This window comes from Electrona antarctica (genome assembly GCF_951216825.1).
Source record: "Electrona antarctica genome assembly, chromosome: 16".
Classification (NCBI taxonomy): domain Eukaryota; kingdom Metazoa; phylum Chordata; class Actinopteri; order Myctophiformes; family Myctophidae; genus Electrona; species Electrona antarctica.
In genome coordinates this window covers 24,100,707-24,117,223 of record NC_136797.1, presented here as the reverse complement: position 1 = coordinate 24,117,223, position 16,517 = coordinate 24,100,707, and the positions used below count along the sequence as shown (strand labels likewise).

Genomic DNA, 16,517 nt, shown 5'->3' with positions numbered 1-16,517 from the left:
CTTTAGATTAGCCATTTCACAGACAGCCTGCTTACATTAAGTAGCACAGAAGTTACCGTTAGAATTAGCTGTGAGGTTAATCCTCTGGAAAACATGTCACAGACAGCTTCCCTGAGAGAGAGAAACTTAAGGAGGTTGACACTTGACAGGCAGTCGCACGCACGCACGTGCGCACGCGCGCGCATGCACGCACGCACGCACGCACGCACACGCACACGCACACACACACACACACACACACACACACACACATTTTTCACAGTGTTTCCTTTCCGCCTTTATTATTTATTCTGCTACAAATTGCTTTGTTTGTTGCATGCATAGTTTCACACAGTTAAGACAAGTACAATAGCAAAGTTCACTCATTTCACTTTAGCAGAATATAATATATAAGTATATAGCTACCCCCATATCTGTCAAATTCACCTCCATTTTGTCAGGTCTCTAAAACATACACTTACTATACTAAGATTGTTTTCCTGTTTTCCTTCTTTTGTATCAAAGTTTTCAAAAGGTACAGTAGGCTGCGTAAGTATTGCCTTGTAATGTCTCATAAGAGAATGTAAAGCCTGAAGGCAATAAATGGTGATTTCACATTGTAGGGTTATGGAGGTGTGACTGTCTCTGAATTCAGTTTGTAGTTATGTTTATTCAAACTAAAGTGAAAATATGAATTTTTATCTTTAGACAAAAATACAATACAAATATATTTAATTAAGTTCTCTCTCAAAATATTTCTTCTGATACCTAAGAGACCTCTCTCACACAGTCACATACTTTTAAAGGATATTGATAGCTTTTTTTTATGAAAACCAATTAAATAAAATGAAAATAATACATCCACAGAGCTATTAAAAAGGTGTGGAATAAAAGTATTGCTTTCTCCCCCAAAAAAAGATTATAATGGTGAAATAATGATTTTAATATTTGTGACCAAATTTGACTGAGGGACGGACAATTTTTTAGATTTTTTGACATATTGGTTGTTCAGTTTGACGCACCAGTTTTGGAGATATGGCTTGTAGAGTAATGTCTTGCAGAAAATAGCGAGTTGCGAAAACAGGCTTGAAATAAAAGGTTCACTTCTGTGGTCTCTAACATTACACCTAGCTACATGTTTAAGCATTTATTATATATTTACATGTCGATGTACACTTCTTTCAGACATGCTCTAGTATGTGAAGTCTGCCTGTGCTATTAACTCATTTTGGAGAAGAAAAAAAAGTATTTGCGCGATGGCAGGCTCTCAGTCAAATCTGGTCACATTTGTGTCAGTCTGGCAAATCTGCAGAATAATTCTTGTTTACTTCTGCAATAAATAAGCTGACCATTATCCACATGTGTTCATTGTTTAAGATATTTTCTTTCCCTAAATACTGTATATTCTTGGAAGGCAGCCATCACGTTGCTACAGTATGTTCAAACCACATGATACCTTATTATGACAATGGAGGAATGGCAAACCTTATGGAATAGAGTCACTGAATGTTTCTAGTTAGTGCAATGTGGTGGAGATTACTATCTGATGAATACACTCAAATATACTATATCTTTTCTCAGTGTTCATGCGGAATATAATATGCAGAATCAGCAAATCATAAGTAAACAGCAATAAACAAAATGGAGGACCGTCTTCAAGAAGCTCCACATACAGCTTTTAGGTGTGCTTAAAATTACATAAATATAACTTATCTCTGAATATAAATTAAGAAGTGCGTCAGTGCTACATTACACATACTTCAATAAACATATAGCCTTGCTCTTGTCAAATTGTAACACACATAATAGCTTAAGACATTAAAAAAAAAAACAATTGTGTGCCCAAAACACAAATACACAATACACATTTGACATGATCACATGAGCTAATAACATATAACCATATTCTAAGGAGTCCTCAGCATAAGAAAGTGAATGCTGAATGAAGGAGATGCTGGCATACTACTACAAAGTTTTGCTATAGTCATTAACATAAAGGGCATTTAATGTATATGCCCTCTACCTAAACAGTCAACAACCACACCCACAGTATACATGTTATCATTCATCATCACTTAATGGAAAGGAACAATGAAAACATGAGGCGAGTGCTTTTATGTTGAACTCTAAAGACTGATTTATACGTTGTCGTACGACAATGTATACGCATCAACAATGGAGTATAAATTAAGTTTGAAAGACAGCAGCATATAATCATTAGTTGCTCTTGGCTGTGATTGTCAGCCTTTTGTGTGTCAGTGTGGCAGTTGTAGGGCAAAGGGTTTGATATGTTTTGTCCATTGTTCAAAGGTTCAAGATCAGCTGTCTCTGTCTATGTCCATAATTTTCTTTACTTTACTCTATTATGGATCCCCTTTAGCACTTTAGCCTAAGCATGGCCAATCTTCCTGGGGTCCATTACCTCCTTCTCCGGGGAAATAAACCGATGATCAGCTATGCTGTCAGGAACTCATCGAGACATCATCCTCACGAATTCTGTGAATCAAGAAGGAAAGAATAGATGTGTTGTTTTACGTGGCCTAAAAAACTACAACTATTCGTTGTGAGCTTGTATCTGCTATTCTAGACACATAGATTTGCTTTAGAGGGAAATCATGTGAAGGAATGTGTGTGTAATGTGAAACAGGCAGCTTTAATAGTAGCCTGCCAGGAACATAGAAACCGTAGGGTTAAATTAGTACCCTACCGCACCAGACCCGGAATTCTCGTTTTAACAGCGATGTATTCTTTAATAGGCCTATCTCACAGCATTTCCCCACCCCCTTTTTACGCCCCCTTTTAGAGCTAGTGGTGTTGTTGTTTTTTTCTGGTCCATAGGCTTCCATGTTAAAAGAGGTATTTTCACAAGCCACAAACTACCGTTTTGTAAAGGTAAGGTTTATTCTACTTATTTGAGTTGTTATACCATTGTGTTTTCTTCATATTATTATCGGTCTTTGACATTTTAACATTAGGAAATGTACTTAGATTCTCCAGAGAAAAAAAGTGTAAATGCCTAATGTTAAATGACACCACTATCTACCGGAAGTGGGCGTGGAAAGCGGACTGTGAGATAGGCCTATACATGTTTTAATACGATCAAATTGTTAGCTACCGTTCGTTAGCACAACAGTCCAGTGGGACAGCTGGCCGCGGCCATTTTGAAGATGCGCGCGCATCCACTTCAATTCTAAGCCCTGCACTCAAAGGCCTGTAACTCAGAAACGACATTGAGGGGTCCGTTTCTGGTGAAAACAAGGGTTTTCAACGGGCTGTAGCAGGCGCGCTGACACTCGCGGTCGGGTTTTTCCACTGCCGAGCGAGACAATAACAACCGGTCATGACACCACACACAGCAGTTTGTCATTGTAACATCCGGTTACGGATATTTGGCTCTTCAAAGTAAGTGTTACGCGCGATTAAACCATGGCAATACGCGATCGAGGGATGAATTAATGCTGGCAGGAATTGTGTTAAGATTTGCAACGTTGGCTGCTATTTCTGTCTCGGCAGGCAGCGTAGCAGTATTTTCCTTGTTCTGTCGGTGACATAATCCTTTGGTGTAGAGATAATCTGACAGACAGAACCTAGCTATATCCCCTTCATCGTTTCACCTGCACTCAGTATGCTGTCAGGATATCAGCCAGCATCATGTCATGTTGGGCTTTTCCTTACACTTGTACTGTGCGTGCGTGCGTACGTGTGTGTGTGTGTGTGTGTGTGTGTGTGTGCGTGGATGCACAGTCAAGAGAGAGGTATTTAAAGCAGAATGAAGCCTGCTGATTTTGTGCTGTTTTCCTGTACAGGTTAAAACCCATTTTGGGCGGGAACCCCTTTTGGTGTTAGCATTATGTTATGCTTTAGCTATTGAAAAATAGCAGATCTACAAGCTCATAGCACGGCACCGAGTGCCGCGCTATGGGCTTGTAGGTCTGCTATTTTTTTTTAAATCAAAGTACGACTGACATAGAAACATAAAAGACTGACAGAATTTAGAAGGCGTTTTTAGAATTTGATCTCAGGTCAAAATGGGTTAAAAAGGTACAGAAGGGTAAAAGCAGGACAGGCAGGCTATATAGTACAGTACACTGTGATGTAAACCAGTGTACTATAGGACCCCCAAATTGACACTCATCAGCCCGCGGACCCCCATTTGAAAACATATGCCAAGGACCCCCAAGAGAAGATTTGTACGGCTCTAACAGTGATTTTCATTTCAAGGGCCCCTGTTTGACTTGAATTAGGCTACGGTCGGTCCCCCATTTAAGGGCATTTCTATCTCTGGGACCCCAATTTATATTGTAAAATCAATGTTAAAACCCATTTTGGCCTGACGTCGAAAAAAAAAAAAAAGTCTTCTGAAAGAATATTATATTCAAAGATTTGTGCCACATTTTCACGATTTTTCAAAAATAGCAGACCTACAAGCTCGTAGCTCGTCTTTGAGCTTGTAGATCTGCTATTTTTCAATAGCTAAAGTATAACATAATGCTTAGTTAAAACACCAAAACGGGTTCCTGTCCAGAATGGGTTAACCCTGAGAGTGTACAATTGGAACCAAATGGACCCGTTAGGGTCCCCGTTCAATTTGTTCCACTCTCTGAGTTACAGACCCATAATGGTCCATTTGGTTTCAAACTATCATTTGGACCCCACTTTCGCTCCAGCGAATATACTTAAGCTCCAGCGAATATATTTCATAATTAGGTGTGCTAATTGGACAACCTTTAACAATACTGTCAACTAACTGTCAGCCAATATTACCTCACCTTCAAAGTCTACATGCCCGTCACCATTAAGGTCAATGTCCCGTAATATGTCCTCCAGATCTCTGTGGCCAACCTACCAAAGAAAACATTGGACTGTATTTACTACACCAGAGAGACAAAACACTAGACAGATTAGATTACTGATGGGTAGACAGTAAGGAGGACAACGTCTTTTCGATATGACCTTACCTGTTGTCCTAAAAGTTTTTTCATTGCCTCCCTGAGCTCTGCCGTGCTGATTTGGCCATCACCATTTGTGTCAAACTGAGACAGAGGGAAACGGAGAGAAATAACGGCAACAATATTACAGTACCTACGATGGTATACATCAGTGATTCTCAATGTTTTAATTTCAAGGACCCCCAGTCTTAATTGGGACCCCAATCTACATTGTAAACATTAAAAGTTACAGTCATAATATCGTGCAGAAATAAGGCAGCTCAAGTACTAGTGTTTTTGTGAAGAATCCAGTGTTATTGCAGATAACATTTCACATAACAAAAGGCTAGATTGTAACATGACCAGGACAGTCAAACGTGATGTTTTATACTTACCTCCTCTCCCTTACATTAGTGCAGAATTGACATGTAGATGCCTACTTAGCTCAATGAGCTGAAGTTTCTAACCACATTCCTACGTGGATTTGAAATGCGATTCAAAATGTATTTCTCTACGCGTCTTATCATGACACGTTGTGAGCTTGTATATCTGCTATTTTTGGTGAGCGACACCGGCATCATAACACACAAGTTAAGAATTACTCACACCTATGTTGTTATGATATTACCACAGCAACCAAAGCTGATGTCTGAATACACACATTTATCTGATCACTTGCCAATAACAGTGTGGACTGCAGTCAGTCCTAAAGGTCGTATTTGAGAAACAAAATGGATTTATCTGAAGAAACAAAAGCTAGTCTACCTCTGAGAAACTTGACCAAATTATGGTATGGCTATCCAATGATTATATGTAATGTATATAGAGCGTCGTAGTCCCGCCCCCTTTCATGACGACACCAGGCCCAGGAAATAAATCCCAATGCATTTTTCCCATAGACATTTCAAAAAGTATTTATTTAAAGACCTTATAAGCGTCGTACGAAGCCAACTCGAGTTGTGACAAATCATGACAATAAACACAATATTTTGGACCAAACAAATAATTACAAAGAAGAAAAACAAGAGAAAAAGTGTTGTAACCTGCCATTTTCTTCTTCTTTCTAATTATTTGTTCGGCCCGAAAAATTGTGTTTGTTGTCATGATTTCTCACAACTCGAGTTGGCTTTGTACGATGTCTATGAGGAAAATGAACGGAGAATCATTTCCTGGGCCCTGGTAGGGGGCGGGACTGCGATGCTCAATTGTCAGCCTATGTCAGGAATCTTCCCTAGACCTGGCCCTTAATTGTGTTCACTCCTCCTTGCATTCCTAAATCATTAGTCAATAACTCACCTGCTGTCCGTTGCTCTAATTAGTTTGAGGGTGTATATTCGAGTTAGTTTCAACATCACCATTTGTCAGTTTGTCATAGTAATGCCGGTCTTCTGTTCCAGCCTGAGCCCTGAACCACCACCCACTTACCTGTTTGCTCCTGGACTGAGAAGTTGACTGCCTCTGTTTTGGATGAACCTTTTGCCTTGCCCCTGCCTTGTTTTGCTGTTTGATGACATACTGTAGGCTACCTATGGTATTGACTTTTGTTCTGATTTTGGAATCTAAGTAAAGACTGAGTTAACTTTCATTCTGCCTCTTGCCTGCTGTTTTCTGCATTTGAGTCCTTCTGATAATTATTTATTTAATGCAGGGGTACATAATACATCACAAAAATCATATAAGAAAAAAGAGAAAAAATAATAACGCTAGAAAAGATCACCTCCTTGAAAGCATCCCGCAGCTCCTTGACTCCAATCATGTCTGCTGTTTCAGCCAGAAGTTTTGGCCCCATCAACTCGACAAAGTCTTCAAAGTCAACATGTCCTCCCACTATGATGGAGAGAAGGAAAAGTTCACAGTAAGTTCAGTAATGTAAGGTCTATTCATTTGGTTGTGTGTACACTCCCTTGAATCCCATTTGGATGAGTGGTAGGCCTACAATAGATGTTTGTCATCCCATGCGGGAGGTTTGAATCCAGATGGATGTGTGCATCAATGCTATTTGGCCTTGAGATTTCGGTTGTATATATTGATTATGTGCAAGCTTGTTTGAGTTTGCCAATAAGAAGTGGAAGTGCAAATGGTCATGCTGACAAAGTAGCACTCAACACACACAAACAAGATTACTCACAATTCATGTTGATCTGCTGACTCAATTCTATGAGTTCCATCTCAGTTGGCATGTAGCCCATGGTTCTCATGCAGTTTCCGAGGTCTTTGCAGCCAATAAATCCATCCTTGTCTTTGTCAAACTCTCTAAATGCTTCACGTAATTCTGAGGTGAGGAGAAAAAAGGCGTGTATGAGAGAGAGGTTGCTCCATAACAAATATCTCTGTATTTTGGGATTCTCTTATTTAAGATTGACTTTTTGCAAACAGTTTGCAAAAAGTAGAGTGTGGTACAGTTACACAATTGTGTGTGTGTGTGTGTGTGTGTGTGTGTCTGTGTGTGTGTGTGTGTGTGTGTGTGTGTGTGTGTGTGTGTGTGTGTGTGTGTGTGTGTGTGTGTGTGCGTGTGCGCGTGTGTGTGTGTGTGGTGGCAACAGCAGAATTGATTAATCCCCATGTTTGTGCGGAATCTGGGGGGATTCGGGGAACGAGATCAGTGGAGCTCCCTCTGGTTTTGTGCCTGTGGGCGGTTCTCACTCTAGATAAATGGTTTGACAGGTCCCTTGAGTATCTTGAAAACCAGGCCCATTTCAAGCTGCTGTACTCTGTCCTCTATCCTGAGCCATCCCACCCTAGCATAATGAGTAGGGGCTAGGTGAGTCCTACGTGTGAGGTCTAGTAGTAGTCTGATTAGTTTGTTTTGCATTAATTGATACATTTTCCTTGTGCCAAATTTAAGTAAGTAGCCTTGCCGAGCCATGAGGCCCATAGGGCAGGAGCCCATCTCTGTAGCGTGAGGCAGCTTGATGTACAAGTACACCCCCTGGACATGACGCTAGTATGTCGCAGGGACTTACCCCCAATCCAACCCTTGATGCTGAGTGTCAAGCAGGGAGGCACTGGGTCCCTTGAGCTGGTATCATACACTTAGTTTTACTTAAATGTGTCATTTGCCGTTTTTTCCCCTACATTTGCTAAGTATTTCTTAAAATAATTTGCAATTTTCATTGAATTATTTATAGTTATATTGTGTTTTACAAAGTATTTTGGATAGTCTGCTTTTGAAGTACTTTCTAATGATGTTATTTAATACCCTCGTATTCGTATATTAGTTTTCTTTCTGCGAGACACTGTCTGTTCATATACTAATCTCTCTATAACCTTCAAGATGGAACATGGAATGGAAACAGGGCGGTAGATCTCGGGGTGTAATTTGCTTCCCTTTCTGGCAAGTTTGAAATCTTGTGGGACGTGACACTGACTGATGGAGAGAGATTTGCTATGAGCAAGTGGTGGCTGACTGTCTGTCTCTGAGAAATCTGGAGGGGATATTGTCGTGGCTTTGTTTGGTCGCAGGGCACTCAGCTTTTCACACACACATCAGTTGTCACTGTGAAGTTTAAAGTCATCTTTGCAATCATACACATAGGTTTTTGTGGAATGCTTGGATGTGCTTTACACCATATTACCCTTAATATAACATACCATCCATTTCTTCTGGCCTCAACTGTCGGTCCTGTGAAGGATCATAAGACACGGTTAGGATTCAAACAGCCGAAAGCAGCTCACAGACACCAATCTCCATGATGTTGTAATAAAGCAACATAGAACATAACTAGAAAGGTGTGCTCAGGAGAGTGAAAATCTCCACCAGGAGGCATGTTTTCATCACAATGTAGCAGTGGTGGACGTTATTTTGTTCCACAAATCGAATGTCATGTTTTTCCCCCCATAGAGATGTCTGTGACTGTGTATGTACATTATATGTATGTATTCTGTGAAAATGGTAATATCATATATATACTATATTTAATAAATACCAGTTTTGCTGTTTTCTCTACTTTATTATTATTGTTTCTTCAGAGAATCAAATGTTTTATGGTCATGAATGGGCTTTCGATCTGTGGAACCACAAAATGGCCACCACTGCTATGCCCACATTGCAATATGAGTGTATGATGCTCCCAGCTCCAACAGTCTTGAGTCAATTGTGTTTGTATCACTAGTCAATCAAAAGTTGTGACTCATTTATTTATTCACGCTACACAAATTCACAATTGATTGTACATAAAACTGAGAAGTAATTTACTGTAGGTATGAGATGAACACAGCTATATCTGAAGGCGAGGTGACAGACAATGACAGAATAGTCTCAGGAAAGAGACCAGTGTATACAGTTGAGTGCCACTGGTCTTGTCCCTTTTCATTCAGCTGTTCTTTTTCTTTTGCGGATATTGGAAAATGAGTTCAGAAATCAACCAGCAGGTGGAGCAGTTGAGTATGTTTTTATGAAATGGATCATTGATGTTGTTTTGTTTCTTAAGCCTATTCTACAATGTTATGTAATGTTATGACAATCCCCATGAGAGGCAGAGTAAGAGAAAAGAGAGAGATTGGTCGCCATGACATATTTTATATAGGGTTGTCTGGATCAAATCACCCAAATGTTATTTTCAGATACAGCATGATCTTTCGTGGCAACTTGACTCTTATTTACAAGACGGTGCTAATAGGCTATATTAGATTTTGTGCCAGCTTTGCAGATCATCAACACTCTCACTCTGTGAACGGGACTAAGACTTACTTAACTGAGTTGAATGTGCACACATTCATTATTGTCACTAATTCACATTAATATTCTCATAATGTGTCAGTGTGGGTTTTGTGGTACTGTAATGTTGCCACGTTTATACAGTACAAGTGCATTTTGGTGTTAATCTAACATCGGCTTTGCACCAGTGAACAGAATTTGTACTGCTCAACATATACAGTATGTCTGCGATTGGCTAGTTTTGATCCGTAGCCTGAACGCATAAATTAGCTTGCCCTACAATTAAATATTAAACAGACGGTTGTGGTTGATGTTGGAGAATTTAGGTCCTTTGCTCGCATTAATAGTATAGTATACAAATATACTGACCTGCCTAGTATTATGCAAGAGGGCCTAGTGCAGACAGTATTAACTGCAGACAAACATAGACACACAGTGCTGGACCGTCTCCTCTCCTGGAGGAGACGGTCATTAGATACTGGCATTTAAATGAAATAGTAGCAACAAATGAGATAAGACAAAAAATACTGCCACATTGTTGTTAAATAAAGTGTGAGTGGTGTGTGTGTGTATGTGTGTGTGCTTGCATTTGAAGTATTTTCACAGAAGTTTGATGCCAAGGTTTAGGGTCCCGGGGAGGAAGGAATTCTAAGTCGTTTATGTACTTATTCAGTGTCATTGACTCAAGACAAACTTCATTCTCCATCTCTCACCCCCACATCCCTCAACAACAACCTTTTGAGAGCCCTTCATCGGAATGGGCAGCGGAATGGGCAGCACAGTGGGACACGGTCGAGGCAGATGGCCGCCCACCCTAGAGTCGGGTTCTACCTGACGTTTCTTCCTAAAGGGGAGTTTTTCGTTACCATTGTCGCAATATTGCTTGCTCTGGGTGGATCTTTGTTGGTTGTAAAGTGTCTTGAGACAACTTGTTGTGATTTGACACTTTAATAAAATTGAATTGAATTGAATTGATGGTGTCACAATGTCCTTTGTTTTCTTCGGTTACGAGGTCCAGTCAGAGACAGGAGAGACTAATTGCCAGAAGGACAGACACATTTCTGCCATCACCCATAAAAGCCTATTTTATACTTTGTTGTGCAATGGTGTTGCTTGACATAAATAACAGATGTTCAATGCAATGCATTGTGTGTTTATCACTTGAAGATCAGTTATTTACGCAAATTACACAAATAACACTATACAATAGGCTATACGTCACCTATTCTTTACTGCCATATTCTGCAGCAAATGTCCACATTTTAGTAGGACAACTACATGCATGAATGCACATCATGCATGCATACACGCACACAAACTGACACGCATCAGAGGAATTCTAGACACATTAACAACAAATTCCCTATATACTGTACAGTACTGTACTGACCCTATTGTCTGATCTGGTATCAGATGGGAGAAAGACAATTCATTGTGCACATACAGTACTGTAGTTCACAGCTCTTACTTTTATTTACATGTACTGTATGCCTACCCTATAATCTCGGCCAGTGGTGGAAAGTATCTAAGTAGTGTAATTTTGAGGTATTTGTACTTTACTTTATTTCCAATTTCCAATACTTTTACTTCTACTCCACTACATCTCGGATCCAAATATTGTACCACTACTTTTTTTTTTTTTTTTTACTTTAGTTACTAGTTATTTTGTAGATTTTGACTATTGTTACAAAACATACATTAACCACTTCAACCCGTACATTTTGGCCATTTGAAAAGAGCAGAACTACAAGCTCACAATGTGTCGCATCGCGACGCATCGTGGGCTTGTAGATTGGCTATTTTCAGATGATTTTTATACATTTGAAAACTTTTAATGGGACATTCTGCATACTGAGTACATTTTGATGCCAATACTTTTGCACCTTTTTACTCAATTACATTTTGAATTCCGGACTTTTACTTGTAACAAGAGTATTTCTATATTGCAGTATTGAATTCTTTTAAGTAAGTGAAAAATGGGAGTTTTTTTTTCCACCACCGATCTTGGCATGCACATGTTATTGTCTGGACTTACGTACAGCCTGACCAGCGAGGCCCTTGCGTAGAAAGATGCATGCAGGCCCCAGTACGGTGGTCATGTCTGCTCCATTCTGGGCCAGGGCCACTAGAGGCTCAAGATAGGCCCCCCCAGAGCCCCCCTCCTCACAGGACTGCACTGCTTTGTAGCTCCTCTTCTGGTTCTTGAGCCACATCCGTGGTGGGGGGTGTGCAGGAGCAGAGACAGGGGTAGAGACCATGACTCAGTCAGTGTGTGGGTCAACAACAAAGGACCAAGCATGGAGTGTGTGGAGATCAGAGGTAAAGTCACTGTCAGGAACATGCCTGTCAGTCACAGTGCGGAGTGGAGAGGTGTCGGGGTCGGGATGTGTTAGTCCCAATGGAATTATTCACCCTCACATTCAGGCGGGGGTACTGTAGATTTTGTGGTGAGCAAGTCTCTCGAGTGGTTAGAAATTGATGCCATTGCTGCAACTGTCTCCATAGAGTACATTACTATCACGCAGAGTGGAAACACAGAACTCTGCCACACTTTTATATTATCTTGCTTACATAAAGAAAATACATTTATATATTTTTACATTTTTACATCGAAGTATGTAAGCACAGCAGTTTTTTCTTGTTTGAATAGACAGTGGCTATGGTTATGGCAATATTGGGGCAGCAGTGTCTCAGGAGTGTATACATTCATATTTAACCTAGCCTAGATCAGAAAGCATGGTAAGTTTTGCTTTTGTTTGATACGTATGTTATGATGTAGATCATCCAGAGACCACTGCTATTGAATATCAAAAGGTAAGGATTTGCCTACAGTGTAGTTAGTCTACAGCATCTTGGTTGTTAGTGGGCAAAAGATTCAAGCCATTCAAATAAAAGATTATAGCCATTCAGGACAGTTAATTAGGAATTATATGCAAAGGTATTGTGCAGATGATATAGGACCAGAATGACGTGCTTCAATTACAGCCAGCCATTACATTATAACAGGGGGCAAAGGTCACCCTGACGATGAACAGCCTCCGTTATACAGAGAGCTACAGGTTAATTAAAAAAGGAGGGAGATGTCATTGCCGTTGGACTCATCTATAAAGTCAAATGAGGTCATCATAATTATTGCTCTCTCAAATACCACAAATGTTTTCGTTGTCAGGAAAGGTATAGTCAGAGGCTGACTTAATGGGTCTCCAACAGACCGACCGTCCGTCATTCTGTTTGTGGACAGCAAAGGGCTCCATTATCGTCACCGCTAAACCCCTTATCCCTAAACTTCTTTGCCTTTTTTACTATTTTGCAAAACATTTTTGAATAGTTAAAATGGCCAGTCTAAAGCTCACAACGTGTCAATGTAGATTGGCTAGTTGAACTATTACTAAAAATGTTTTTCAAAAGTGTAAAAAAAAAGGCAAAGAAGTTTAGGGATAAGGGCTTTAGCGGTTACGAAAATGGAGCCCTTTATCTCTGGCACTGTTGGGCCGATCGCAGCAAAACTGCGCACGCACACGCACACGCACACACACACACACACACACTCTCTCCCTCTGCTCTCACATTACTCCTTTGTCCCAAGTTACATCACGCAAATCAGTACACGGTCTATTCTCTTTGGTCATTAAACGAAACCGGTCTTTCAGACTTTTCATATTCCATTCTGATTGTCTTAAGATTGGTTTCTAAAGATTGCAGGAGTGCTCCGTTTTGAACAAAATGCCTCAAATCATGAGCACAGCGTGCAATTTCTGTGACATTTTGTACACACTTTAGGCTGAGGATATAGCCTCGGTACGCAGGCTTTTATTTCCGTTCACATTCGGCTAGGCTGAGGATGAAACGGCACATGAAAATGTCCAAATCGGCCTCATGGTGGCGTTATAACAGGCCGATTCATATATATATATATTTTTAATATATGTTTATTGGTAGCAGGTTTCAACAATTTAAGTTCAGTTTGAACATACCATTTTTTCCCCCATTTTCTCCCCCTCCCCCCACAGTTATCGTCGTCATTAAAACAATATAAAAGAAAAACAATAATAATTGAGTACAGACACACAAAAACAACAACAACAAAAAGTCCAGTCCAATCAAACAATCATGCATATTTGACCAAGTGTAAACAATAGGACACAAAACATTATTTAAACACAGATGACAAAAACAATATAAATAACAAAAAAATAAAATTAAATAAAATAATTAATTACAATTATGAGTTGGGCCGATTCATATTTTTACCTACAGTATAACTGCACCGAATTGTGTAAAACGTTGTACAGTATGTGCACGCCCTACAGGCCAAGGAAAAATATTTGCCCCGCATCTTTCACATCTGACTTTTATAGCGCCTCCAGGAGACCGACTTATGTAAAAAGAATATATATTACTTTTAGCCAAATGTCACTCAAATTGGTACACATGATCTCTATAGTCATGTGATCAAGACAGATCGGTTCGATTTTTCATATTCCATCCTTATTGGTGCATTCCGAACATTGCTGGCCCACATTACTTTTTCTAGTTTAAATGAGCCCAAATTGCCCAATAGACGTTTTTAGCCCAATCTTGGGGAACGTGCCACATCAACATTTCCCTCTTTTATATTGAATGTTTAAAAGCACCGGTAAAATGGGCAGTATACTGTCTAACAAGCATTTCATTCATTAAAGTCCAAGCACATACGAACGCACGTGTGGCACACGCACGCATACGCACGTGTGGCACACGCACGCATACGCACGCACACACACAATGATTTGCCCTCTAATTCACATTCCCTTCATAATCCATCTGTTATACCTTGCCAGTCCCATAGCCAAAGCTCTTGCCTTATATACTACAGTGCCAACCGCAGGAAGGGATGCCCACGGGCTAATCTGACCAAGTGAGGCATGGACCGTGGCTTTCTGAGGATACAGCACATCGTGCCAAGCTAAATACTATGAGGCTCCGCACGCACTACTACTTATATAACGAAAGACAAATATATATTAAGCCGGGGTGGATTCAAGCAAGAACCTCTCAAACCCATTTTGGGCAGGAACCCCTTTTGGTGTTAGCATTATGTTGTGCTTTAGCTATTGAAAAATAGCAGATCTACAAGCTCATAGCGCGCCACCGAGTGGCGCACTACGAGCTTGTAGGTCTGCTATTTTTGAAAAATCGAAGAACGACTGACATAGAAACATAGCTTTTTCAGAAAACTGTCATTTTCAAAAAGACATTTTTCGAATCTGATCTCAGGTCAAAATGGGTTAAATGTACACTTACATATTACAGGATGTGGTTGCAGCTGCTTACAGCCTCTATATGCTCCTGTACACTGAGAGCGCGTTCAAGCATGCACTGATATTGCTTTAAGTTTGTGAGCTACCATAAAACACATAATAATCCTCCGTTAGCAAATTGTGAATTGGATGCAACAACACAATGTGGCAAAATTACTTCTCTCCTCTATGGTAAAATTGCTATAATTCCTAAAAAATTCAAGACAAGGATATAGCTCATTAGACTGTAGCGAGGTCAATTCCAATTCAAGATATTTCGCAAGCCAGGGTTGGAAAAGACCAGTCAAATAGTTGGGACAGATAGTGATTAGACAAACATGCACAAACATCCAAGTGAGTCAGGATGACCACAATCAGATCATAACCTCAGGAAGAAGACCCTTACCTTCTTGGAGAAATGTTTAACAGAGTTGCCCATAGTAAAGTCCTTCTTGTATTATGTGTTCTCTCTAACCCTGTCTGTGTTAGTATGCCTGTGTGTGAGTGCACGTGTATGCATGTGTATTTGCATATGCATATGTTTCCAGGCATGCATGGGGGTAAAGAGTGAGTAGATGGGGAAAGGAAAAGACAGTTCAGTGGGTCACTGACTAAAATAAGAGGACATTTGAAGAAAGATAGGGAGGGGAAAATGACACAGAGGAGAGATTAGGTGGGGGAATGAGTAAAGGCAGTACAGGAATTATAGATAAATCATAGGGAGAAGCGTACTGACTACTGAGAGTGAGGGAAGGACACTCAAAGTCAAGGGTATACGAGGAAAGAAAAAAATGAAGGAAAGAAAAAGCAAAGAGAATGGGGAATACAATTACAGTAGGTAAACAAAGAGTGAAGGGAAGATCAGCGAAAAACGATAACAGCACATAAGAGAGGAAACATGCATGTGGTCAAAGCAATACGCAGCAAGACGCAAGTGCCCCAAGTAGAAATGGCAAGATTGCTTATTCATTCGCTCTCCATCCTCTCTGCTTCAATTCTCTCTCTCTCTCTCTCTCTCTCCCCCCCCCCCCCTAGTTTCCTCTGTGAGGCTGTCAAATCCACTCTTTCCTTCTCTCTCTCTCTCTCTCTCTCTCTCGCACATTTTAGACCATCTATGAAGGGAGAATGTGACAAAGAGGCTCGTTTGGTCAAGCATATTACCTTCCCCTGAGCAAGACACACAGTGGAGAGGAGACACTAATCCAAACACACACACACACACACACACACACACACACACACACACACACACACACACACACACACACACACACACACACACACACACACACACACACACACACACACACACAAACACACATATACACTTGATTAAGCATACACGGATGTGAGGCTCTAGAGCTAAAAATATAACTCTCTCTCTCTCCCTCCCTCTCTCTCTCTCTTTCATACTCCCCACAAACCCCCCTGCACTGTAAAATCCAGAGTGTTCATTTGAAGCTACTTATTTGAATGGATAAAACGTTTTCATAATTTGTATGGTATAGTTAGTATGCATAGCATTGCAATACAATATTATAAAACTAACTATAGCACGTCTGCAGTGGTTAGAGGTGTGGTCCTCTTAGTTCCATTGACCAATGGTGTCGGGGTAGGGTAGGACACCAGGACAGGTTGGTTAATAAAGGTATTAGAAGCAGCTTGGATCGGAAG

General features: G+C 40.3%; 1 protein-coding gene across 1 annotated transcript in view; it reads right to left on the bottom strand.

Annotated features, from left to right (window-relative positions):
- Positions 1-1,498: 1,498 nt before the first annotated feature.
- LOC306939356 (uncharacterized protein) overlaps positions 1,499-16,517 on the bottom strand; it is a gene marked incomplete at its 5' end in the record, with an annotated part of 24,208 nt that continues 9,189 nt past the window's right edge. The window contains 7 exons of the mRNA XM_079523943.1: positions 1,499-2,475; positions 4,749-4,821; positions 4,938-5,012; positions 6,625-6,734; positions 7,036-7,179; positions 8,499-8,529; positions 11,604-11,765. Coding sequence (XP_079380069.1) covers positions 2,450-2,475; positions 4,749-4,821; positions 4,938-5,012; positions 6,625-6,734; positions 7,036-7,179; positions 8,499-8,529; positions 11,604-11,765 — 621 coding nt within the window. The 3' untranslated portion in view covers positions 1,499-2,449. The remainder of the gene's footprint in view (positions 2,476-4,748; positions 4,822-4,937; positions 5,013-6,624; positions 6,735-7,035; positions 7,180-8,498; positions 8,530-11,603; positions 11,766-16,517) is intronic.